The sequence below is a fragment of the Molossus molossus genome, unplaced genomic scaffold (assembly GCF_014108415.1).
Source record: "Molossus molossus isolate mMolMol1 unplaced genomic scaffold, mMolMol1.p scaffold_m16_p_4, whole genome shotgun sequence".
Classification (NCBI taxonomy): Eukaryota; Metazoa; Chordata; class Mammalia; order Chiroptera; family Molossidae; genus Molossus; species Molossus molossus.
The window spans coordinates 97,173,902-97,199,717 of NW_023425377.1; the positions used below are offsets into that span (position 1 = coordinate 97,173,902).

At 35.4% G+C, this 25,816-nt stretch overlaps 1 protein-coding gene across 30 annotated transcripts in view; it reads left to right on the forward strand.

The window, feature by feature from the left end:
* Positions 1 to 25,816, forward strand: part of RAPGEF2 (Rap guanine nucleotide exchange factor 2) — a 247,229-nt gene that overhangs the window by 195,688 nt on the left and 25,725 nt on the right. For all 30 annotated transcript variants that reach the window (XM_036239933.1, XM_036239937.1, XM_036239934.1 and 27 more), the window contains 8 exons: positions 7,930 to 8,107; positions 13,553 to 13,689; positions 14,314 to 14,472; positions 21,887 to 22,039; positions 22,304 to 22,468; positions 24,651 to 24,758; positions 24,860 to 25,063; positions 25,190 to 25,298. In XM_036239933.1, the coding sequence (XP_036095826.1) occupies positions 7,930 to 8,107; positions 13,553 to 13,689; positions 14,314 to 14,472; positions 21,887 to 22,039; positions 22,304 to 22,468; positions 24,651 to 24,758; positions 24,860 to 25,063; positions 25,190 to 25,298 (1,213 nt within the window). The remainder of the gene's footprint in view (positions 1 to 7,929; positions 8,108 to 13,552; positions 13,690 to 14,313; positions 14,473 to 21,886; positions 22,040 to 22,303; positions 22,469 to 24,650; positions 24,759 to 24,859; positions 25,064 to 25,189; positions 25,299 to 25,816) is intronic.

The following is a 25,816-nucleotide window of genomic DNA, read 5'->3' on the forward strand; positions in this document are numbered from 1 at the left end:
CTCCATTATTTCGCAATAAGAAATATAACTAATCTGACTCTTTAAAATAACTTTTCAAATTTCCACTTTGATGAATTACGTGTTAACTTGTATTTAAATCTTTAGGAAGTAATCCCATTTTCAGATGTTAGAAGGGGAAAAGGTAGCTGATCAGGGCAAATTGACTCACCCTCCCACTCCCACTCCAATATTGCCTATTTTTTAGGAGTTGATATCTTTTAACATTTATTCAAGAGTGTCACTTATAACAGGACAATCAACAATATAAGTGGAAGCTGTGCTTCAGTTCATATTAATTGAAACATCACGATAGAACCCTTATCTTCTAAGCTTTGATATGATAATGCATTAAAAAATTTTTTTCCCTTTATTGATTTTAGAGAGATAGGAAGTGAGAGGGAGAGAAAGAGAAACATGGATGAGCGAGAACATTGATTGCCTGCCTCCTGCATGCCACCCACTGGGGATCAGGCCCACTGCCTGGGCATGTGCCCTGACTGGGAATCGAACTGACGACGTCTTGGTGCATGGGTCGACACTCAACCACTGAGCCACACTGGGCAAACTGATAATGCATTTTAAGTATCTATAGTGGGAACACAGCTTGAGGTTGTAGAAGTCACCACTGCTTTCTTCAAATATATATAAACCTGACTGTAACTTTGTAAGAATGAAGTGAGTTGTTTGTATAATTGATTGAGACATATTTGGAAGGGAATGCTTGCTTTATGTGCTGTTACCTTGGTGCTGTTACTTTATGGTCTGTGGTAAGTTCATGAGGAAAATCTTGATGGTACCGCTGCTCTTCTCAGCTACGAGCAGAATGTCTGCGTGTCAGAATTTGGGTGAGGACTCCAAATTGCTCTGATGTGTGGGGCTTGCAGCCCTCTGTCTGACTTTATCTGGGAGGGTGTAGATGGAAAAAAGGATCCCTGTGTATTTTGATTCATTTTGGTTGAGTTTAAAGTCTGCTCATTTCAAACTTGATGGCAGGCATGTATCCTTCATAAGGAAATAAATCCATCGATGTATCTAAGGATTTAATTATTGGCTATTCAAAACTAAACATTGACCAGAGATCCCCAGTAGACCGTATCTGACATCTGTAAATCAGAAATTTTTAAGCTGAGGAGAAACCTGACAGATGCATCTGGCGTGGTAACCACTCTTGTATTTGAATTCTCTGCCACTTTCCTGTCAATCAAGCATCCAGTTTATTCTTGAACAAGTCCAGGGATGGGCAGCTATCTCTAGTGGCAGCTCATTTCATCTTGGTACAATTCTGATTTAGGAGAAACCTGTCACATTGAAGTGAGTACAAATGCTCATGAGATGGGCACAGAGAGGTTGAAACTGGATGCTATGAATAAGAGAAAAGGGTAAAATCATTTTTCTGAGAGGTTGAGAGAGAGGAATTCAAGAACAAAGTAGAATAACTAACTTTAAGAAAAGAAACTCTCATTTGATTTAAAAAGGACCTATCATGGTGGGTTTGGAGTGGGAAGTTTGGAAAAAGGAGTTTCTATCTGATGTCTTCTGTTTTTCTCTCCGAAGAGTTGAGTTCATTGCTGAGAAAGGGGACCGGCTAGTAGAGAGTCCTAAGGAGAGAGAAGTTTCGAAATAGTTTCAGAGAGTAAGAAAGCAAATTGACCAGAGCAATGCGGCTCAGTCGAGTTGGTGCCCTTAAATACAGAGTGATTTCCCTCTGCCCTTTTAAGTAATTTTCTCCACACAAAGAAAGCAAAGATTTGGCTTCACCCAGGACTGAAGTTTTTTATATGGGTGTTAACACAAAGACGGATGGAGCAACATGCCAAGCTCTTTCTCACTGTACAGCTTTGTTTTTGCGTGCCTTCTGCCTGGAATGATGTTTCCTAATGTGATCCTTTTTTGTGTGTGTCTTCTTTTTAAAGGACTGTCTTCTCAGTGAGCTGTTCTTCTTATTTTAATTCCCCTCTAAAAAGTAGGCCCTACATTTTGGTTCTTTCCTGACTAGTCTTTTTGTTTAGATTTTTAATTGAAACAATTATTACTTTCTATGTTCTGTCTGCCTACAAGATTGACAGCCTCCAGAAGTCAGGGAACTTCTCTGTCTTGTCTTTGTTTTCTCTCTAGAACCTAGTATACTGTCAGAAAACCATAGTCATGCAGTACAGATGTGTTTAATGAATGTGATTGAAATATTAGCTGGAGGTGTGAGAGCTAGATGTAGAAAGTAGTGGAGTCTTAAAGACTGAAGATCATGCTTCAGTTGGAAAAAGAAAAAAGGTTACCTTGAAAGCAGATGGAAGATGGGAAGAAGCAAAAGAAGTAGGAGGTGGTTGGTGATAGAAAGCAGAATGGATAAGTTGATGATGTGAAACAATACAATTTCCAGTCATGATAAGGTCCCAGCTGAAAGGTGTGATTAGCAGAGCAGTGACTTAGGGGGACTGGAAATAGTTGTACAGAAATAGACAGATCAATAGAACAAAGAGTTCAAGCAAAATGGAACTTGTGTATAAGGATGTAGTAATAGAGGAAACCACATGAATCAATAAAGAAAGTGATGGATTATTCAATAAATGGTCTTTGGAGAGGGGGAGTCATTTTGTAGTCTCACTCTATATCATAACTAAGATTAAATTCCAAGAGTTATAAAATTCTTAATGGTATAATGAGTCATCAAAAAATTTAATAATTAAAAGATCAACGGAGACATTTAAAGTCAGTATTATACAAATTAACAAGAAGAATATTCAGCTCAGAAATAACAGTATTCAAAGGGCAAAAGTAGGTAATTTGCAGAAGAAAACATGCAAGTGTCTATACCTACCTTAAAATATTTAAAATATTAGAAATTGAGTATATGAAGATTTAAATGTGAAACTTTTTTTCTCTATCAAATTAGTACAGACTTTCTAATAATAAATATATAGACATTCTTACACCTATTAGGATTGTCAGTATTTGGAAAGAAACCTAACAATTTACATTAAGAGCTTTAAAAATTGTTCTTTTCTTTTAGGCATATACATAATTTTAAAGTCTATGTTGATAGGAACAGCATAAATTATGATACATAAACTATACTTAATGCAAGCATTATACTTATTTTAAAATATATTTTCATACTTTCTATATATATGCTTTTGTCTGCGATTTCTATACTTTGTTGTCTCAGTTAAATTACTATCAGCAGTAGCATTCATTGTAACTTTCTAGCCTAAATATACATCTAGCGTAAATTTAGGTACTATTTGGGTTAAATATGCATGTTTGAAATTCTGCACAAAATTTATTTACATCAAGAATACTATTGAGCAACTCTCTTAAACATGGGGATCCATGTGTGGGATATCTAATAAGCAAAATGTTATTTTTTAAATATGTTTTTATTGATTTTTTTTAGATAGAGAGGAAAGGAGAGAATCATCAATGTGATAGAGGAACATTGATCAGCTGTGTCCCGCACACCCCCTACTGGGGATCGAGCATACAACCCGGGCATGTGCCCTGACTGAGAATCGAACCAGGACCTCTTAGTTCATGGGATGATACTCGGCCCACTGAGCCACACCTCTGGGCACAAAAAGTTAATTTTTGTTATAAATGATTTTGAAGTACTTAATAAACATGTATAGTAGTTATTTATTTGTTTAATCCTCACCTGAGGAAATGGTTAGAGAAAGAGAAACATTGATGTGAGAGAGAAACATTGATAGGTTGCCTTCCAGACGCTTCCCTACTGGGGACTGAACCCACAGCCCAGGTATGTGCCCTGACAGGGACTCAAACCAGCAACCTTTTGGTGCACAGGAGGACACTTAACCAACTGAGCAATCCCAGCTGGGCAGTAGTTATTTTTATTCTAGTTAAATTAACACTTCCCTAGAGTTTTATGACATTTAATATTTCCTCACTTTATTCCTTTTCTTGATAACCTTACAAATGCAAAATAAATTGGTTTTAAAAACTATTTTAAATAACAATATATGTAGTCCCCTTTCAGTATTGATCTGAGAATATTAATAGGGTTGTTTTTGTTTTTTAAAATTATTACTATAGCTATCATGTGCATTTAAATCTGTGTTAGGTTATACATTTGAAAGATAAATTAATTTAGGAAAGAAGTTATTTGCCTAACTAAAATATATAAGCCTTTTTCCTAGCTCCTGAGACAAATATAATCAGATATCTTTTAAATATAAAGTGTCTGTGTGCATATCATTATTTAGAATAAAAGAGCTTAAAGATGGGTGTTAATCTTAGTAATAGTATAGTTTGGAGGAAGCTAGAAATTTAGCAAGTGTTTTATGTTTATATGCAAATATGTATTTTTAAACATTTTCTGTTTTATGACTTAACGAGGCAGAAAACATCGCTTTATTATATTTTAACTAATCTCTTTATGAAGACAGTCTTTTGAGAAAACTGGCCAAAGTATTTTAGTGCAAAGTATTTAGTAGTTTGTATTTGTTAGAGCAGATTTTGGGTCCTAGCACAATTACTGGGTTTTATTTTGTTTTATTTATATTGAACAATTTATTTAATTTACCTTAGTGGTTTTTTCATGTAAAAAATAGGGGAAATCTACCCTGGCCTCTGTGGTTCATTTAGTTGGAACATTATCCCATGCACTAAAGGGTCATGGGTTCGATTCCCTATTAGGGCACTTGCCCAGGTTTTGGGTTTGATCCCTGGATGGGGCATGTCTAGGAGTCACCTGATCAGTGTTTCTCTCTCCCCTCTCTATTCCTTCCTCTCTCTCTAAAATCAGTTAAAAAATAACAAAACATATCTTTGGGTGAGGATTAAAAATAATAGGGGCAATCTAATTTGCTGAATGGCTATGAAGAGTAATTATTATGTATTAAAAGCATCAAATGTAGTGCTAAATACCTGGTAGTCATTCAATAAAGGATCACTGTTTTTATTATTATTTTTATAAGCCATTTAACCAGAATTTAATAGATGCAGTTAGCCTGAGAAAAGTTTTTTCACAATGTGTAAGGGGTTGGGATTTTAATGGAGTTTTGTGGGGTTTTTTTTTTGACAACTGCTAATATAAATTGTATGCAAGAGATGGGGAGAGGTAAAGGTATGCAATTACTGATGCAAAAAATGTGTCCCCTTGAGGAAGGAACTTTTTATGTAGCTTGTAATTGGCTTTCTTTTCTCTATTTAATCCAAAAATAGTCCTATGAATGGCAAGATGTAACCCCAGTTTACTGATGATAAAATTGGTTTCATAGAGGTTAAGCAACTTTGCTAAAGTCACATAGTGAATGGTAGCGCTGAGGTTTGAACTATTGAACTCTGGGTTTGTGTGTTCATTCAACAAAAATAAATTCAGTAACTACTAGGTTCCAGGCATTCCTCTTAAGTTGAATACCCTTCTGTAAACCAGTTGGTGTTCATTAAATTTTAACTTCACTCTGTCTCCAAACATCTCGTTGCTCACAAGAAAGTGATATTATAAAATTAGTAGGTTCCCAAAAAGTTAGTGTTTTATTTCAAACATATTATTAAGCCTGGTTGGTGTGGCTCAGTGGTTGAGCATTGACCCACGCACCAAGGGGTCGCCGGTTTGATTCCTGGTCAGGGCACATGCCCAGGTTGTGGGCTGGATCCCCCAGTGGGGGGCATGCAGGAGGCAGCCAATCAGTGTTTTCTCTCATCAATGTTTCCCTCTCTCTCTCCCTCTCCTTTCCTCTCTGTAAAATCAATAAAGAAAAAAAAATTTTTTTATAACATATTATTAAAAAGAATTCTGTAGTATTTTTTAATAAAATATGTGTTTATTTAAGTAAAAATAATCTGTCCTGGCCAGTTAGGCTCAGCAGTTAGAGAGTCATACCGCAGACCAAAGAGTCCTGGGTTCAATTCCCAGTCAAGGGCAAGTACCTAGGTTGCACGGCACTGGTTGGGGTCATGCAGGAGGCAGCCAGTAGATGTGTCTCTCTCACATCAATGTTTCTCTCTCTCTCCTTTTCTCCCTCTCACTCAATCTGAAAAAATTAATGAAAAGCTATCCTTGGGTGAGAATTTAAAATAAATAAATAAATAAAAATAATCTAAATTACTGGTTTAGTGAATGTCATTTTATGAATAGTTTCTTAAAGAATAGAATACACATAACAGAAAACAACTAATGATCATTTACATAAATGAAGGGTTCAGTTTTGGAGGGATATTCAGTCCACATTTGAAAGTCTTTTTGATTCTATTTAAGACAAATACAATTCATTTAAACGATAGTAATGATTTCTTTGAGATGGTATTAATATAGTTTTCATCTCTTACCATATGTTAGATGTTTTCAAATTAAAGAAAAATCTTAAGTTATATAACTATGTTATTTACAAGAGTTTTCTGTTTCTATTTTTGTCTTCAGTAGCATTCCTTCTCCATATTAAGGAATGTGTATATAGAAGACCATAAATTTGAAAATATAAGGTGATGAATAATCCTGTTTGATGTAGAGATGTGACAGGTGAACATATAATCAGAAGAAACTTTAGCAAATGGTCACATTTCTATGCTTCTAAATTATGTGTCAACACCCACAATGTTGGCCTGGCTTCTCTGATCACAGCCTTGGCATACTACATCCCATCAAGTTCTCTTTAAGCTTCATTATAGGATTTAGAGACAGTTCATGAATTCTGAGTTTTAATTAGGCGATGTATTTCTAAGCGTGTTACAGTTGATTTTCTCTGCCTCGGCCACAGACCTTATTGCTCCCCCAGCTGGAGCACCTCTGCTCATGATGGCATTTATTTATTTATTTATTTGTTTGTTTATTTATAAATCTTCACTCAAGGATATTTTTCCATTGATTTTCAAATAGAGTTTGGGGGGGTGCGGGGGGAGAGAGAGAGAGACAGACATCAATGTGAGAGAGACACATCGATTGGTTGCCTCTGCACGACCCTAACCAGGGCCAGGGATCGAATTGCAAGTGAGGTACATACCCTTGACCGGGATTGAACCCACGACTCTTCGATCTGTGGGCTGACACTCCAACCACTGAGCCAAACCAGCCAGGGCGGTGATGGTGTTTATTATGTAGTATTTATTAAAACTTTTGTTGGAGAGCTGTTCTACAGACATTAGGTTTTCCATTTTTAATTATACTAGTCTCACTAAGTAATTTGTCTTCAATTATTTTCACCTTAGGTTTTTCTTATAATGTATGTATTTTAGTTCAGGATATGGTACATAACAAACTGAAAATGTGATTAAAATTCTTTTTGTTAAACTTTAGAAAATATTAACATGAGCTTAAGCCATTCTCTTTTTTTTAAAGGAGTGAAAACATAAACTTTTTCTTCTTTATTTTACTGTTTTATATGCCATATGACAGCTCAGATAAGAAATAAAAAATATTGAGATAAAATCATTAATCCCAACAAAATTTAATAGGAAGTAAAATCACTCATTTTGCTGAAGTAATTATTTTGTATAGTACTGGGTACATAACTGTCTGTTGATGTTGGGTATGTGTAACTTTGTTACAGAAAAATTGATATTATAAAAAGTGTAATATTTTAAACCAAGTTTAAACCAAGTTTGTTCTTATTTCTTTCTTTCTTTCTTTTTTTTTTTTTTTTGGTACGTGCCCCTAGCGGTAACCGAACTCAGGACTCTTGGTCCACTGGCCAGGGCTGTTCTTATTTCTTTTGGGTACAAAAGATTTACTTAAACCAGTTTTTAAAAAAATTATTTGGCCCAGCTGGTGTGGCTCCGTGGGTTGAGCCTAGTCCCATGGACTGAGAGGTCCCGGTTTGATTCCCTGTCAGGCACATGCCTGGGTTGTGGCCTCGATCCCCAGCAGGGGGCGTGCAGCTGGTCCGTGTTTCTCTTTTCACATCGATGTTTCTCTCTTCCTCTCTCTAAAAAATCAATGAAAACATATTTTTAAAAAAGTATTTGGTCTGTTTTAAGGCCACAGAAAGTGAGGCTGGTGATATGGACCTGAGCGGGCTGCCGGAAACAGCAGTGGATTCCGAGGACGACGACGATGAGGAAGATATCGAGAGGGCGTCGGACCCTCTGATGAGCAGGGACATTGTGCGAGACTGCCTGGAGAAGGACCCCATCGACAGGACAGACGACGACATCGGTACGTTTGGCCAAGAACATCAACCTAAGAGCAATTTGAAGTATTTAGAAGTAAAATTATCTGATAAAATAGAGTCCAAGAATAGCAGGCTTTAAGCATCATTAATTTAGAAATTTCCCCTGTATAAACAGTAGGATTTGGTGAAAACACATTTTTTAATCAATTTTACTCAGTATCTTTAAGAGTCTACAAAAAAACTTTCTAAGAAGAAACCTTTCCATATGCACCTTTTCTTAGCCTATTTTATGACAAAAGATAAAAATAAATGTAGTCTTCCAAGCAGTATTACTTATGTTAATTTTCTTGTGAGCACTATTCCTGCTAAGCTTCATGTTTTCTGTATGTAAACATTAGTCAAGTGGCAGCTGGTAAAATTGCCACGGAGGTGACTTTGCTTCGACTCTGATTCCACGTGAAGATGACACGCGTGGAAGAAGACAGCAGAACGTCAAGTTAGCAGCATATGAGCTGTGGGAGTTGAGTCTTTTTTTAAGTGAACCCTAACATGAAAAAGCTGAGTGGTTTATATCCGCTCTCTGCTTGCTTGAGGTTCCCTTTATTTACCTTGCTCATCAGAGCCAGAGTTGGTTGTGTAATAACAGTTTAGTGCTTGATATGCCTTCTGCACCCTGGCTTTTCCTCAGAACACTGGGAGTGAGTGCAACATCTGTTACAGTCTCTGTCCACCATGGTTCTAGTCTGTAACCACATTACCCGAGACCAAATTATCTGTTCTACCACGTCCCCAACTCATTTTGGGCCAGTATGTATTTGAGGAGAAATTCAAGGCACTGAACCTGTTGAGGTTGGATATAGGACAGTGTGAGCATAGTTATGAGTGGTTTATTTCATGTGTTTGAGGGAGACAAACATTATGTTTGAAGAAAAGTTTTTAATCATTTAGGCTATATGCATATGCTAGGGATTTAAGGATGACAAAGCAAACCCTTGGATTAGATATTAAAATATAATAAAGTCATGTATAGGAGTTGCTAGCAATTTACAGATGAATGTCATGTGATAACCATGCAGTTAGGTTGAGCACCTTCTATGTATGTACTGATGATTTTTCTAGGTCCTGACATCTCAGTGGATAGGAAGGCAGATGAGGTCCTTGCTCTGCTGCAGTCTGAAGAATAAAGTGGGGTTAAGGGGTGATGGAGGTGGGGGAGGAGAGTGAACAGGAGCCCTTTTTTGGAAGGTAGAACTAGTAATTCCCCTTTAAAGGGCTCAGAACTGAATGAAGGAGAAAGAGGAGCCAGCTGTGCCTTTGGTCTGCATTAACCCTTTCTGGGTAATTATCCTCTACATCTCCGCAGGAGTAAGGGAGTTAACTGCTTCTCAGAGGCACATCTCTAATTCCTCCTTATTTTAGCCCATTTCCTCCTCTACCTCCGCCACTCCTCATTCCAGAGGTGCTGGTGGTTTCTTAGTCTTTTGAGGGTTCTGCAGAATAAATTGGAGTTGTTCTGTTTTACCCTCTGAAAGCACAGGGTTTTGCTTTCTTGGGTCTGATACCGCATGTTCATCTGGTTTCCAGTGTCCAAAAGTGCATTTCACTCCCCTATTCGCTTTGTCTTTGCCAACTTCTTTTTAAAAGTCTCTTTATTGTATTTTTAAAGAGAGAATAAAATTGAAGTGTGTTCAATTTTCCATTTTGTTCCAGAATCCTTGCTCGTAGCATTTTTTAAATTAGATCGAACACTGCTTATGAACAGATTGATGTGAAAGTTATCCATTTGTGAGATCATGTATCTTCTCTTTTGAATATGTTCATTTTAGTATAGTGAGGGAAGAAAAGATGATTATTAAAATATGTGTAGTATGTCATTCCTAAAAATGACAAGACTTTTGCTTTATATCTGAGGTTTTTCTCCTGGCATTTCTGGAAAGCAGGATCTATACTCATTCCTACAAAATAATGCAAAGCTATTGGCGGTGTTTTTTTGTTTTTTGTTTCCTAATGTGCTTCCTCAAATGCTAATTCTCTCGCGAGCAGCAATGATTCCAATGCTTGCTCTTATCAAATACACTTTTATTTAAAATAATAAACCCTTATCATTTAAGACAAGGCCTAATGAGTGCTGTTTGGTCCCCATGAGATCTTAGATCTTGTATTCTATCTCCTCAAAATAAAGCTACACATGAGAACTCTTTAGCCTTATCTTTTGCCATTACTCTTGTTAATCAAACTCATCATCCAATATTTAGTTAAAACAGACATCTTTCATATAAACTACAAACATCTGTATAATGAATATTTTCTCTTCCTAATCACCTTCCTCTACCCTCACACAAAAAAAGAAAGCATGGTGTGTGTTGATGAGGGGAGGATTGAATCAAATGAAATTGTTAATATTTTATCATATTTTAAAAACTACAGGAATTAATTTTTTTTTCTTTTGAGTTTCCCTGTTCTTAGGTGTACCTTTGTTTCATCACTTCAAAAAAAGGGACTTTATTTATTTTTGGTCTCCAACTCATAATTTGTAGGCAGCCAATTATTTAATGGCTGTTAGGTAGAAAACTACTTTGATCCCTTTCAAAGAAATCCCCCCCCTTCATGCACTACCAAAAAACTCTATAGATTTAAACAACAATATCTATCTATCTATCTATCTATCTATCTATCTATCTATCTATCTAAATATATCTATATATATATTGTTTCTTACATAAAATTAAACCAAAGCGAACAAAGTAAGCTAATTTTCTGAACTGACTTCTGTTTCTGGTCTGTAAGTTGTTTATTTCGTTTCCCGTTGTGTCACATTTACTAGGAGAAAAATGTTATTTAAAATGGCTGATATCATTTATAAACAGCAATATCCCTTTCCAAACAAAATTAATGTCATATTGGAATATATTCTTCAAGCAATGGAGAAGAAAAAGGGTCTGCCCTCCCATCCATGGCTAGTTCTTTTTCTGTGTCCTAGGGACTACCTTGTTACCAGTTCCAAGTCCTGAATTCTTGGTTCTAGACCCTTTAACTCTGCAAGATCCCTGTAGCATTATCAGAGTATATGTTGAGCCCTTAGCAAAATGCTTTTGTTTTATATTTATTTTTTGAAATATTGGTGATAGAAATTCTTTATTTTTTAATTGCTCTGAACCTCCAGTATAGTAAGTAGTAGAAGTTATCACAAAACCAGTGATACCATTAATGAATCTTTGAGACTCTTAAAAACTCTTAGATGCCATCTGGTTAGCCATTTATTTATTTTTTGTTTTTCATCTGAGCCTGAAGGATGATAGACATTTTCTGTTGTCAGATATTTTCTTTCTCTTTTATTATTTATCCTTATTATATGTCATGCACAGATATTTTCGATCTTGTACTTTTTAATGTTAGTCACTACTCATATATCACAAATTGATTTTATGATCTATGAATGGAGTAGGAATCTGTCAGAAAGCAAGAAATATGTCTACGCAAGGCACTTCAAATCATCATAGCAAATATTAGTGACTATATTTTATACTTCATATTCGTATAGTTCCAATTGTTCCCTCATACATGTGTTGGTAATTTTACTTTATTATTGTCTAAATATTATGTTACATTGAAAATATTTCTGACAACTTCCAGCCTCATATTTTTCTTAAGACCATGAATCTTTGCCTGTCCAAAAAAATTTGGCTTTTACTAAGGGATGGAAAAGAATAAAATGGCTAGTCTCTAGGTAATAATTTAATACCTTATGGCGGGGGGTGCGGTGTAGCTGAAGAAACAGAGACTGGAAGCAGCAGAGCTGTGATGTGCTAGTCAGAGGACCACAACTTGTTCATTGGCCTTTATGCTTCAGATCAAAAGTCCAGTACATTTGTAAAACAATGATTCCTACCTCCCATGTGTAATAGATATGGGTCATCTCTTGCAGCAGTTTCAAAATTGCTTTATTGCTGTCCCCAGAACCAAATAACATAAACACACCGACACATTCTTTCTGTAAGTGATATGCTTTGATACTCTTACGTCTTTTTTCTTTTTAAATGCTGGTTGCAACAGAAATTTAATTCTTGACACATCAGTCTGGGTCAAATTGAAGAACACTGTCTTATTGGACAGAGTCCCTGGGTACCACCCATCATTATTATGCTCCTGGTTACCAAAGCCACCCTGTGGAATGAAAAGATAGGTCTTACACAGGAGAGATGACATAGGGTCTAATCAGAGCAGACATTACCCAGCTGAACCGGAGAAAATCACCTAGTCTGACCTTCTGGAAATGTAATATACATTTATATGTATATGTCATATACATTCATATATAGAATATATCTTTCTATTCTACATTGTTTTTGCAAGTAACAAACTATATCTAACAACATAAAATTTGTCATACATCTTAATCGATGGAATGTGCATAAGGAGAATTTCATTATGTGAGAACAAGAAAAGTATAGTGGAATTTTTACTTAGCTAAAATTGGAAAGATATGAGTATAATAATAAAGACAGTAGTAGCAGTTCTAATTTAGTAAATACTTACTCTGTGTTAAGGACTTATCTTTATTGCATTTGATCCTCCCAAGTGTCCAGTAAAGGTATGTATATTATTATTATTTTTTTTTTTTACAAATGAGTAAAATATGCCACCTCTTAACTGTATGACTTTGAGCTTCTGTTTCCTCCTTGTGAAATAAAAAAGGAAACATGTACCTCAAAGAGCCATGTGGAAGAGTAAGGAAAGAATTTAGTAAGTAATTAGTAAAGCTAATAATGGAGAAAATTAAAAACAGAGACCACAGGACTTGGAAAGACTGTGGAGTCACCCATCGTGTCAACAGCTGGAACCACACCGATAGTGCTTCTCCACCGCATTGCCAGCACCTGATCACACTTGACGTTCTTTTTTGCCAATCTGTAGGATAAGAAATAATATATTAATTGTCATTTGCACCTGTCGTATAATATAAAATTTTAATTGACTAGTTCTTATAGATTTGTCTGATCCATTGGAAATACCCTTTGGTTTCTACCTAATGGAGTATCTGTAGATTGAAGGTATTTATTTCTGCTTATTGTGTCAGGCACTACTTGCCCAGAGGCACTGGGAGGACTGGAATGGACTAGAGTGGCTTTTGAAGAATTCTCAGAGCTCAGTTTCATTTCAGCTTGTCATTTTACCCTTCAACAAACCTTAATAAGATCACAACTCATTTTCAACAGGAATTTCTCATTTGAAGTTTATTAATTTATTCATTCCCATTAGAATTTGAATTACAGTGTGTACGGTTGCTCCTGAAGCAACAAGGAAATGTCAAATCTTTGTAGACCTGCAAGAAACCCAACTTGTACTAAAGATACTTAAAGTAATTATATTTTTCAATGGGTCAAATAGTAAGGCTTTTAAAAATAAAGAACCCTAGAGCATTCTTTTTGGTTGCTTGTTTAAAAAAAAAAAAAAGTTTAATTTTTACACCGAGTACCTTTGCTTTTCAGAACAACTCTTGGAATTTATGCACCAGTTGCCTGCCTTTGCCAATATGACAATGTCGGTGAGACGAGAACTCTGTGCTGTGATGGTATTTGCAGTGGTGGAAAGAGCTGGAACCATAGTGTTAAATGATGGCGAAGAGGTTAGTAAATATTTCTACCACTTAAAAAGTTTCAGTTTGAGGTTCTGTCAATACAGCAAATAAACAGAAACCCAGTTCTGTTTCCCCTTAGAAAAGAATAGACAACAAGTTTGAATAAATCGAGAATTATGATATGCTTATTATTACATCAAAGTATTTCAGATCCATTATTTTATTTATAATTATTAACAATATTTTAAATGATATTAATAGAGATATTTTTATGTGTTAACTTGACAGATTTTATAAACTAAATGTTCGTAATATAATGCCTTTTGGTCAGAAGCAACTGATATTGAGGCAGTGGTGATCATTTTTTCTTGTTTACTACATGTATTTTGGGGAACAGGAGAAAGTTTTTCCCTCATGTTATTTTAGAGACGACTATGCAAAGTCAAAATAAGAGAGCGGAATTTCGGGCACCCTGTGCTAGACATACAAAGAGACATAGATCTATGGCTGTGCTTTATCCTTGTTCTGTGAATTTGGTAAACAATTAACTTTACTTATTTGTTCCATCTTTATAATGAAAGGTCTGCTAAATCATTTATAGGGACCATTCTTGCATTTACAACTGCATGATCATGATATTATTTTCTTCTCTGTCTTCATGTTTTGAATTAGCTGGATTCCTGGTCAGTAATTCTGAATGGTTCTGTAGAAGTGACTTATCCAGATGGAAAAGCAGAAATATTATGTATGGGAAATAGTTTTGGTGTCTCTCCTACCATGGACAAGGAATATATGAAAGGAGTAATGAGAACAAAGGTGGATGACTGCCAGGTATGAAATTTCATTTTAAAATATGTTTATTTTATGCTTAATAAAGAACATATATATATGCAGTTGTGGTAAGATTTTCCTGTCTATATAAATAGGTCATCTTTTAGAGTTATAAGTAAGATTTTAAAGTAGAACTATTTTAGTGTTATCACACCCCAGAAAATTAAAAATAAATCTCCCTGAAAGTTATTTGAACTATACAAAACTTAGTGTTCTGGAAATACATTCTATTAAAAAAGTGTTCTGTAAGAATGGTATTACAAAATTTCCATTAATAATTGATAATCTGTCCACCAAAATATATGGGAGTAAAACTTCCATTCTAAAAATAAATTATAAGTAGATTAATAAAGATGATCTGGCCCTGGCTGGTTTTGCTCAGTGGTTAGAGCATCAGCCTGTGGACTGAAGGGTTGTGGGTTTGATTCCGAGTCAAGGGCACGTACCTGGGCTGCAGGTTCAAACTCCAGCCCCGGTTGGGGTTGTGCAGGAGGTAGCCAATCAATGTGTCTCTCTCACATCAATATTTCTCTCTTTTTCTCTCTCTCCTCTCTTCTTCCTCTTTCACTCTCTCTAAACATCAATGGAAAGATATCATCTGGTGAGGATTAATGAAAAAAGAAAACAAATAAATAAAAATGAGCTTCTGACTTCTTCCAATTGAAAAAATAAAGCCTAGCTAGTGTGGTTCAGTGGTTGAGCATCAACCCATTCACCAAGAGGTTGCCAGTTCGATTCCTGCTCAGGGCACATGCCCAGGTAATGGGCCTGGTCCCCAGTGGGGGGTATGCAGGAGGCGGCCAATCAATGTTCTCTCTCGTTGATGTTTCTAGCTCTTTCTCCCTCTTCCTTTCTCTCTAAAATCAATAAAGAAAAAAAATTAAGTAAATAAAAATAAAGATGATCTGATGTGGTTATGCAGTGTTTTTATTTAAATACCTACAAGATAAGGAAGTATCAGAACTCATGAATATTAATCCTGGTATGACTCAGTAGAAAAAACTTGCTAGTAAAAAATAATTGCTGATATAAAGAAAATACTTTATAGCTAACATGTCAGTGCTAGTACTATGTCAATATTCATTATTTAAAAACATTTAATTAAAGACTAGAGGAAATATTGAGACCAAATATGAAATTTAATTAGATTAATATAATGGGTAGCTTCTATATTAGAAGTAATTTTAAGATGCTTTTATTATCGAGTGTTTATAGTTTGTCTTTTCTTAAAAAATTTATCTTTGAAAGATAAAATATTTTAATATAAATAAACCAGAAGATTGGACTTAGACTAATTAATGTTAAGTCCTCAATGTATTTATCTGCAGACTGAAATACATCTGAATATACCTTATTCTGAAAGAACATGATTGAATTTTTATAGTGTCTGCAAAGTGTTAAATAGTATTCATTTAATTTTTCATTTCAAGCATTTTACTCACTAAAAGGAAAAATGACCATGTCTATAAAGTAATCTTACCAAAAGAATCAAAACAATGTTGCCAAATAATTCTTTCAGTGAGCAAAAAATGGCTGTGAATTCAATCTTTTGAATATGTAATGACAGGAGAGCATTCTAAATATAGTCAACTCTCGCCCTGGCCAGTTTAGCTCAGCGGTTAGAGCATCGGCCTGCGGTCCAGAGAGACCCGGGTTCGGTTCCCACTAAGGGCACGTACTTCGGTTGCAGTTTGTCCCCGGCCCTGGTTGGTCGTGCGGGTGGCAGCCACTCGATGTGTCCCTTCACATCGATGTTTCTCTTTCTCTCTCCCTTCCTCTCTCTCCCTCCCACTCTATCTGTACAAAAAATGGAAAAATATCCTCGGGTGAGGATAAAAAAAATAAAATAAAATAAATATAGTCAACTCTCAATTATTTTCTTGTAAAAAATAGCAAAACACAATGGTAGATAAATCTTGACGTCTTTATTTGGCCTGGAAATATGTATTTAAAAGAGATCGTATATGATATTTGGGCTTTGGAATTGTACTTGAAAAATAACAAAGCTAGACTAAGTCAAAACAAACTATAAAATTGTTAAGTGTTTCTCCGTCCTATTATCTCTTACCAGTTCTTCCCTGAACCATTCTATGTCAGAATTACTAGAGCATTTGAGTCCCAGTCTCTGCCCTTAAAGGGCAAGTAGAAGTTATGTTATTTCTGAGAATTCAGCAATTACATTAACACCTTTTAATTGGCCAACCCTTTTTGTTAGAAATTTTGTAATCATGGGACGAAATGATATGGGAGGCATAGAAATGTGTCAGAATAATTGATAAAAAATGTTACATGACTGAAGATAACAGAGTGCTTGTGTAATGTCAGATGTACCAGGTAACATTAAATAATTGGGAATGGGAGAAGAGGTATTCATTAGGGAAGAAAGTCTCGTGTATTTACTGGATGAGGAATTGGTAGGAAACCCTGAGTGATAGTCAGCAAAGTAGACTCTAGAAGAAAACTCTGGTTAAAAAGGAAAACTCTTAACTCCTCCAGCTCCTGTTAACAAGGTTCACAGATCTACAGAGAGGGTTAAGTGTGCCTTATCTGCTAGTGAAAGTCTCTTTCTTCCTCTCCCCTCCATGCGAAGCCGGGGTAAAAGGAACGTGTTCAATCAGGGGTTTCAGGAGTCACTCCTGTACTTTCACCAACCCCTCTGTCAGGCCTGACAAGGATGGAGAATGCAGTTAAACCATTTAATGTAAATGCTTGTTTGGGATAGTATTTCATACATTTCTGTTAAAACGTGTTATATCTGTCAGAAGATACAAATGTTTTGTTTTTTTTTTAATCCTCACCCGAGGACATTTTTCCATTTTTTTTGTTCAGGTAGAGTGGGAGGGAGAGAGAGGAACAGAGAGAGAGAGAGAAACATCGACGTGAAAGGAACACATTGAGTGGCTGCCACCCGCACAACCGACCAGGGCCAGGAACAAACTGCAACCGAGGTACGTGCCCTTAGCGGGAACCGAACCCGGGTCTCTCAGGACCGCAGGCCGACGCTCTAACCGCTGAGCCAAACCGGCCAGGGCTGAAGATACAAATGTTTGATCATCCTCTTATTAGAGGAAGTAAAGGACAATGAGAATGATGTTTCATTTGTCCATAAAATGCCCTTTATAAATTGCTGTTATTCTACTGAGCACACTGTAGGCAATGAGCAAGTGTTGAATAACATCAACAAAAATGGTGTTCTCTTTACCAGGAAGAAGCAACTTTGCTTAGGATCGGATCTCATTTTCTTACATTTCAGTGAAAATAAATATTGGGCTATGTGCTATCTAGCTGAGCTCATGTTGAGCCTAAGGACACAATAGTGACTGGAGTAAATTTAACATTTATTTCTGTATATTTGGGTCCCGCAGTATGGTCAAGGTTGTATTTGCTCTGGATCCCTTCTGTGTGTGCTACTCTTCCAGTTCTCTCTTTTGAGGGTCTGTTCTCGTTCCCCTGTTTGATTTGAAGGATGAAGGCGGGGCTAGGTGTAGACATCCTGTGGTACCATTCTCCATACATGCCTCTTTCTTTCCCTTCTCCCTCTTTCTGTCCCTCTTTTTCTTTCTTGCTCTTCTCTCCAGGTCTCTTTTCCCTTCTGCACTGCCCACGTCTTAGGCCTTCCACTGACACCCCAGGGATTTCTTTGCCCTGCCCTACACCCTTCGATGTGTGAATGATTAGGTCCGAATTTCCCTTATAGACCGCAAAGTAACAGTTTAAATAGATCTAACGTCTTAAGGTAAATCTATTAGACTCACCTTTTCCAGAGACCATGGGAGCTAATGACGCTTTGAATTTATGAAGTAGTTTTGGAGGAGAAAGCAGTTACATGGATAAATTGAAAGTTGACTGTTCTGTATCATGATTAAAGTTTAATTTTTCTTCATTCTTTTTTTACTTATTCTCTATTACGTTTCTGCTGAATGTAAATTGTAATGTCATGTGTCCAAAAGAAAAGAATTCTGTGACATAAACTGCCATTGGCCTTTTATAAGCAAAATCTTAATTGGCTTTTTATTTTATATCAAAGTGCAAAGATGGTAACATACTTTTTTTATGCTCTAGCAGCTGTCTGAAAGTATAAACCTCAACAAAACAATTATGTATATAATTCACAAATTGACTTTATTTTTTATTTTTTTAAACATGTTTTTATTGATTTTTTTTAGAGAGAGAGGAAGGGAGAGAAAGAAAAACATTGATGTGAGAGAGAGAGAGAAACATCAATCGGCTGCCTCCTGCACGCCCCCTACTAGGATCAAGCTGGAAACCCAGGCATGTGTCCTGACTGGGAATCGAACTGGGACCTCTCAGTCCATGGGTCGATGCTCAATCCACAGAGCCACACCAGCTGGGCAAAAATTGACTTTATTATACTAAAATTATATTTTACTTATGAATTTCTCACTAGATCTATAAACTTCTTAAAGTACAAATAAATCTTCTAATAAAAATATAGGTAAACGTTTTTATCTAAAGTTTTGTTTTAGATATCAGCTCTGTGCTGCCATATTAGAAATTTGGTTTGCATTTTTTTTTTTTTTTATCCTCACCCGAGGACATTTTTCCTTTTTTTTTTTGTTCTGGTAGAGTTGGAGGGAGCGACAGGAACAGAGAGAGAGAGAGAGAGAGAAACATCGATGTGAAAAGGACACATCGAGTAGCTGCCACCCGCACGACCAACCAGGGCCGGGGACAAACTGCAACCGAGGTACGCGCCCTTAGCGGGAACCGAACCCGGGCCTCTTGGGACCGCAGGTCGACGCTCTAACCGCTGAGCCAAACTGGCCAGGGCGGTTTGCAATTTTTTTTTTAATGGTATTTTAGTTTGCTGAAGAAATGCCCAAACTAGAAGTAATGGTTTCTGCCACTCTCCTGCATGTGAAGGAGGAAGCTTGAAGCTCAGTTGTCACGAGCATGCATCCTAGAACTATGAGGAACTTGCTTTAGATTGAAGCTCAAACTGTGTATGTTTGCACAGAGAGACCAAAAGAACCTGAGTCCTCCATCACATATTTGGTTCATTGAGTCAGTCAGTGCCAAACCCACCCTTTGCTTCGGATTTAATGCAAATGTGAATCCTTATGTGTAAGTTTGAATCGCATATTCTGATAGTTGCAGACCAAAGCATATGGGATAAACTGGAGAGTGTCATTAATATCTCTGAAGAAAAAACAAACAGAAAACCCCAAAAGGGTTGTCTAGATATCAAGAATTTTAAATTACACTTATTCTAATTTCCTTAAATTCTTAGTTAAGAAGATTAATCTTAGTATATTCTCTTCAAAATGCATTTTCTTTTCCTATCTACTTATTTTAACTCAGGGATATTTTTCTTTTTAGGAGAGATGAATAAGAAAATGATAGAATTATGTTCTCTAAAACTGAGTATAAGAAAAAACACCTAAGATTATTTGGAGATGGGGGAACAATTTTTCTGCCCTATGAAAATGAAAAAAATAAAAATATTTTTGAGACGAGACTATGGACCACATATTTAAAAACATATATATGTATATGTATGTGTGTGTGTGTATATATATATGTATATACATATATATATCTGTGATTAGTATAATGGAAATAATTCTTAAGGAATTTTTAAAAATGAATTGAACTATGCAAAACTACTTACAAGGAAAACTTTGGAAATTTAACTTTTTTATTCTAAACTCTTAAGAGAAAAATTAGTGATGTTATATCAGCCAACTCAGTAGAAGAAACAATATTGTAACAATGCTGTTTCTCGAGTGTGAACTGCTCCTGCTACTTCTGTAAAAAAAACAAAAATCAAAAAAAAATGTTATTGATTATACAATAACTATAGAAAAGTATATTAAAAAATGAAAGTCGGTTGTAACTTGCATTGCTCAGAAATAAGAATTATTAACATTGTTATATTTCCTTCTAAGATTTTGATATGCATATATAATTTTTTTAAATTAGCAAGCATGTGATTATAAGACAAATTAGCATGCCGGTGCTACAGCTGTGTCCTCATCTGTGCAATGGCATAATAGTAGTACCTTCTTTATGGGATGATTTGGAGGATAAATTGAGAAAGTTTTGTGAGGCCACTGTAACATATGGAGGATGATGATGTCATTGTAAATACAGCAGTATTTGTCTTTTCAACTTTAAAAGGTATTTAGTGTAGTATCATGAACATTAAGCCAGAACTCTAAATGTCCTATGAAAATATGATTTTGGATGACTGTTTCATATTTTATCTTATATGCTATAACCAACCCCCCCTTTTTTTTCATCTTTTTACATTAAAAGAGAAAAAGAAATTTCTGTGCTTTTTTATTTTGAAATGATTTCTTAAATAAGAATAAATCATTTAAAATTCAGATGCAGCAATGGCCTTTGGTTAATTTGTATAATAAGTAATTTCTATAATTCATTCTTAACTTCCTTTAAAACTGCCAAGAAACATAATTAAGTGGTTTGCCCTAAGCCCTGACATTTTTTTATATTTGGGGTCATGGAGGAGTAATGGCTTGTTGTGTATATTATTGTTAACTTTTACTTTAAGAGCAAGGATCATTCTTTTTTTTTTTCGTTAATCCTCATGCCAAGGATATTTTTCTGTTGATTATTAGAGAGAGCAGAAGGGAGAGAGAAAGAGAGAGAGAGAGAAAAAAAAAATCAGTGTGAGAAAACACATCTGTTGGTTGCCTCCCGCACGACCCCAACAAGGGCTAGGGATTGAACCTGCAACCCAGCTTCATGCTCTTGACTGGAATCAAACCTTGGACCCTTTGGTCCATGGGCTGATGCTCTAACTGCTGAGTCAAACCAGCCAGGGCACAAGGATCATTCTTAATACCTGTTACAAGGAATAACGGTTTGAGCCTTATAAGTATGTAGCTTGTTTTGTGAACTTAATTTTGAACAGAGTTGCTAAAGTAATTTCTTATCAATATAATTAGCAAATTTCTAATATCCGCTCCATGTATCTATATATGGAATTTCAATGTCTTTTTATTAAAACCGTCTTTGTTTTAAAATGCTTTTAAATTCTTTTCAAACTTTAAAAACCCAATAAATCATGATTATGTTTTTATATCAATCCTCTTAAGATTCCACTCCCCTCCTATAATGTTTTTTTTTAATTTTTAAAGAAGAGGCATGAGAAAGGACTCTTAATTTTATCATCTGATTTTTAAAATTATTAAGATTTTTAATATAAACTGCATATAAATATTCTAAAAAATGAAACTTTTCTTGACCAAGGAAGAAATACATTAAAAAGTAGAGGATTCTGATTAAGGTTCATTACTGCACTCATTAGAAAGTATGGGAAAGACAGAGAAAAATGTCTGAGTTAAATAATTAAATCACTGAGTTATTAGCACTGCTAGGTCTCTTGCAAGCACTTTATCATTAACATGTGACTTATATTTTATTCTAGTTTGTCTGCATAGCCCAGCAAGATTATTGCCGTATTCTCAACCAAGTAGAAAAGAACATGCAAAAAGTGGAGGAGGAAGGAGAAATTGTGATGGTGAAAGAACACCGAGAACTTGATCGAACTGGAACAAGAAAGGGACACATCGTCATCAAGGTAAGACAAACATGGCTCTGTTTTGGGGTTTTTTTTTTTTGGTGATATCAGTTATGACAACTTTAGATTCCCCCACCCCATTTTTAAGCATAATTTCTCTTAAAAGTTATCAACTGTAAAAAAATCTTTATGTTTCCTGATGAATAGCAGTTTTATTATTATCTATATCACTACCCACTTCATCTTAAGTTGAAGATTTGAAATCAAGGTATCATATAGATGCTATTTATGCAGAATAGTGATTGAACCTTTTATTTATTACAGGGTACCTCTGAAAGATTAACAATGCATTTGGTGGAAGAGCATTCGGTGGTGGATCCAACGTTCATAGAAGACTTCCTGTTGACCTATAGGACTTTTCTTTCTAGCCCAATGGAAGTGGGCAAAAAGTTATTGGAGTGGTTTAATGACCCGAGCCTCAGGGATAAGGTTCGAAAATATATCCTAGCTTGACTTTTAAATATGAAATATTCAGATATAAACTTAAAGATACTTTAATATATATATTTGCCTTGCCAATTATGTTCAAATTATTTTAATGGAATAAGAGAGTGTACATTTTAAGCCAAAGTGATAAATGTTAGTTCTTATTATAGGTTTCTGAGTTCAGTCCTAGAAATGCCTTTTTTTTTTTAATACAAAAGTTAATAAATTGTTTACAAATGTTTAAATTTTAGTTCTATTGGGAATGTGTTAAACACAACCCCCAAACAACTGGGTTGCATAGGAATCTGCATTGTACACCAGCTAAAAGTTACAATTTCTAAATTGACACTATTTCAGCGTTTCATTATAGTCATTGCTGGCTGGTAGGTCCCAGTAATATGATTCTGAACACACCCTCTTTAGCAGTTCTTGAGAGCTGTGTCAAGGCTAGATTGGATGATAAACTACATAGTCTTATGAGGTTTGAGAGTTAATCATAGTCTGTACTCAGTTCCCCTTCCCATGTGCAGGCTGATTTACAGGGGACAGACTTGGGAGAGGCAGGGTAGGAAAATCCAGAACGGGAGACTAACAGTGAAAAGCCCCAAGCTCTAGTGCTGGTCCTGCCACCAACTAACTGTGTGGCCTTTGAGAAATCATTTGGACAGTGTTGCTTTCAGTTCATATTCTGAGAGTCTCGAGCCTAGAAGATCTCAGCCTAGCTCTTCGGCCATGAGAACTTGATTTGAGGATTGCCCCTTACACGCCATCTGACTCTCCTGATACTCATTCATTTACTTGTAAAAGGAACAATCGCATCCTTTGGGGACTATTGTGAAAATGAATAATAGAAGTAAAGTTCTTTATCTAGTGCCTGGCTCAGAGCCAGCACTTAATACATCGTAAAGGTTGTCTGCTGTTGGCAGTAGTGGTTGATAGTTTTCAGTTTATGATTTATGAATCTCGTTGTTATCATGTGTAATATGGCTAGTGAGTGGACTTTTATGTTGGCTTCTCAGCTGTGAAATTTTAATTTTATAAAAAGGTCAGGTGTTAAATATAGTTTTAAGGGAGATCATCTTATATGTTTCCTAAATTTGAGCAATTGGGCAATAATGATAGTAAATGACACAAAATTCATATAAATATCAAGATTTGACTCCTGCGTGATTAGGTTTATACCATAATTTGTCACAGCATATTAACTATAAACAATTTTTTAAACTATAGTTGAAAACTATATGCCATCATCTCTGTTTCTGTACTGCTAGAACAGGGTGTTTAATTTTCTCATTTTAAGAAGTTAGCTAATGTTTGAAAATGAGTCTATGGAAAATTTCTTGTATCTTGTTATTCTAATATAGAAAATTAAACTCATATAAAAGAAAATAAGTACTTTTATATTTAAAGTTGCAATTATAGTCACTTCATTTAGTAAAGTTTTACTGAGAATATACTTTATGCCAGGCATTATTATAAGTATTAAGAATGTCCTTAAAAATGAGTTGTTGTACTCATGGAACTAATAGTCTAATGAACATCACACAGTTCATGCTGGGTACAAAGAAATTCTACAGCTCTGAGTGCGCATTAGCCTGTAAACGGGTGCTGGGCTGTGTGAAAACACGTGGTGTGGGATAAGAAAGGCTATTTTTCCTGAAGAGTTAAAGGTGTTAAAAGGTTTCTAAATCTTAATGTTAGCAAATAATATTTAACTCCCAGCTAGCTCCTTCCTTTTATAACTTGTTCCCTTATAGGTCTTTCTAAACTTAATACTATTTATCCCTTTTGTCTATTCTGCCCTCTTTTTTTTTTTTTTTTTTAATTTCCATCTTCTTTGTCTTGTATTCAATTATTTTGGTTTTACTATAGCTTTGTTTTTACTGTGACCCGTTTCAAATATATTTTGAAAATAAGTAAGATATAAGTTTATTACCATCCTTCACAGATTCAAAACTTTTCTTGGCAAAACAGTGTAAAGTCAGTATTCAAAGTATAAATGTATATTTTTAGAAGGTCATTTTCTTATGAATAAGTTCCTTGCTGAGGGTTTTTGTTTAGTTTATTTTCTTGTTCATTGTTGCTAGGTACATTGTTTGTTAGATATCAAACTTGAAATCACTTTAATTGCAGATGTTTAGCACTATATCTTTAGAAAACCTATTGAAAACAATTAATTTTTCAGGTTACACGGGTAGTATTATTGTGGGTAAATAATCACTTCAATGACTTTGAAGGAGATCCTGCGATGACTCGATTTCTAGAAGAATTTGAAAATAATCTGGAAAGAGAGGTAATAAGCGTGATTTTTTTTTTTTTTTTTTTTAAACCACATCTGTTTAAGTTTATTTTATTGAGCCTGTCTCTGAAACTACTCTTTCTGAACTCTTACAGAAAATGGGTGGACATCTAAGGTTGTTAAATATTGCATGTGCAGCTAAAGCAAAAAGAAGATTGATGACATTAACAAAACCATCCCGAGAAGCTCCTCTGCCTTTTATTTTACTTGGAGGCTCAGAGAAGGGATTTGGAATCTTTGTGGACAGTGTTGATTCAGGTAGCAAAGCAACTGAAGCAGGCTTGAAACGAGGGGATCAGGTATGACATTCCTAAATCCACACTTCAAGGGGGGTTTTAGTGTGGTGTGTGTGTGTGTGTGTGTGTGTGTGTGTGTTTCTTCAGTTAATTGGGATATTGAAATTAATTTTATAATTTAATTTTTAGATATTAGAAGTAAATGGTCAAAACTTTGAAAATATTCAGCTGTCAAAAGCCATGGAAATTCTTAGAAATAACACACATTTATCTATCACTGTGAAAACCAACTTATTTGGTAAGTATTCTTGCATACTTTCATTTTTCTCCTTTCAGTCTTTTCATATTTACATCTTAATCATAGAAAGGTCATTTTTATAAGTAATATTTCAAACGTCTTAGGAATAAAGCTATAGTAAAATGCATAGTATCCAATTAACTATGTAAGTATACAATTACATCTAAATCAGAATCTACTAATGTGAGGACCATGAAAATTATCTATGTTCTATCTATGTTTTTATGCATAAATGTTTTAAATACCTATGCATGTAAAGAATATACTACTTTAGCCCTGGCTGGTGTGGCTCAGTTGGTTGGACATTGTCCCATGCACCAAAAGGTTGCTGGTTTGATTCCCAGTCAAGGGGCATGCCTCAGTATGGGCTTGATCTCCTGTAGGGGGCGCGCAGGAGGCAGCCGATGGATATTGCACTCACATTGATGTTTCTTTCTTCTGTCTCTCTAAAAATCTATCCAAAATCTCTTTAAAAAAATAACACGAACATAGTACTTTAACTTAGAGTGGAAATGGTG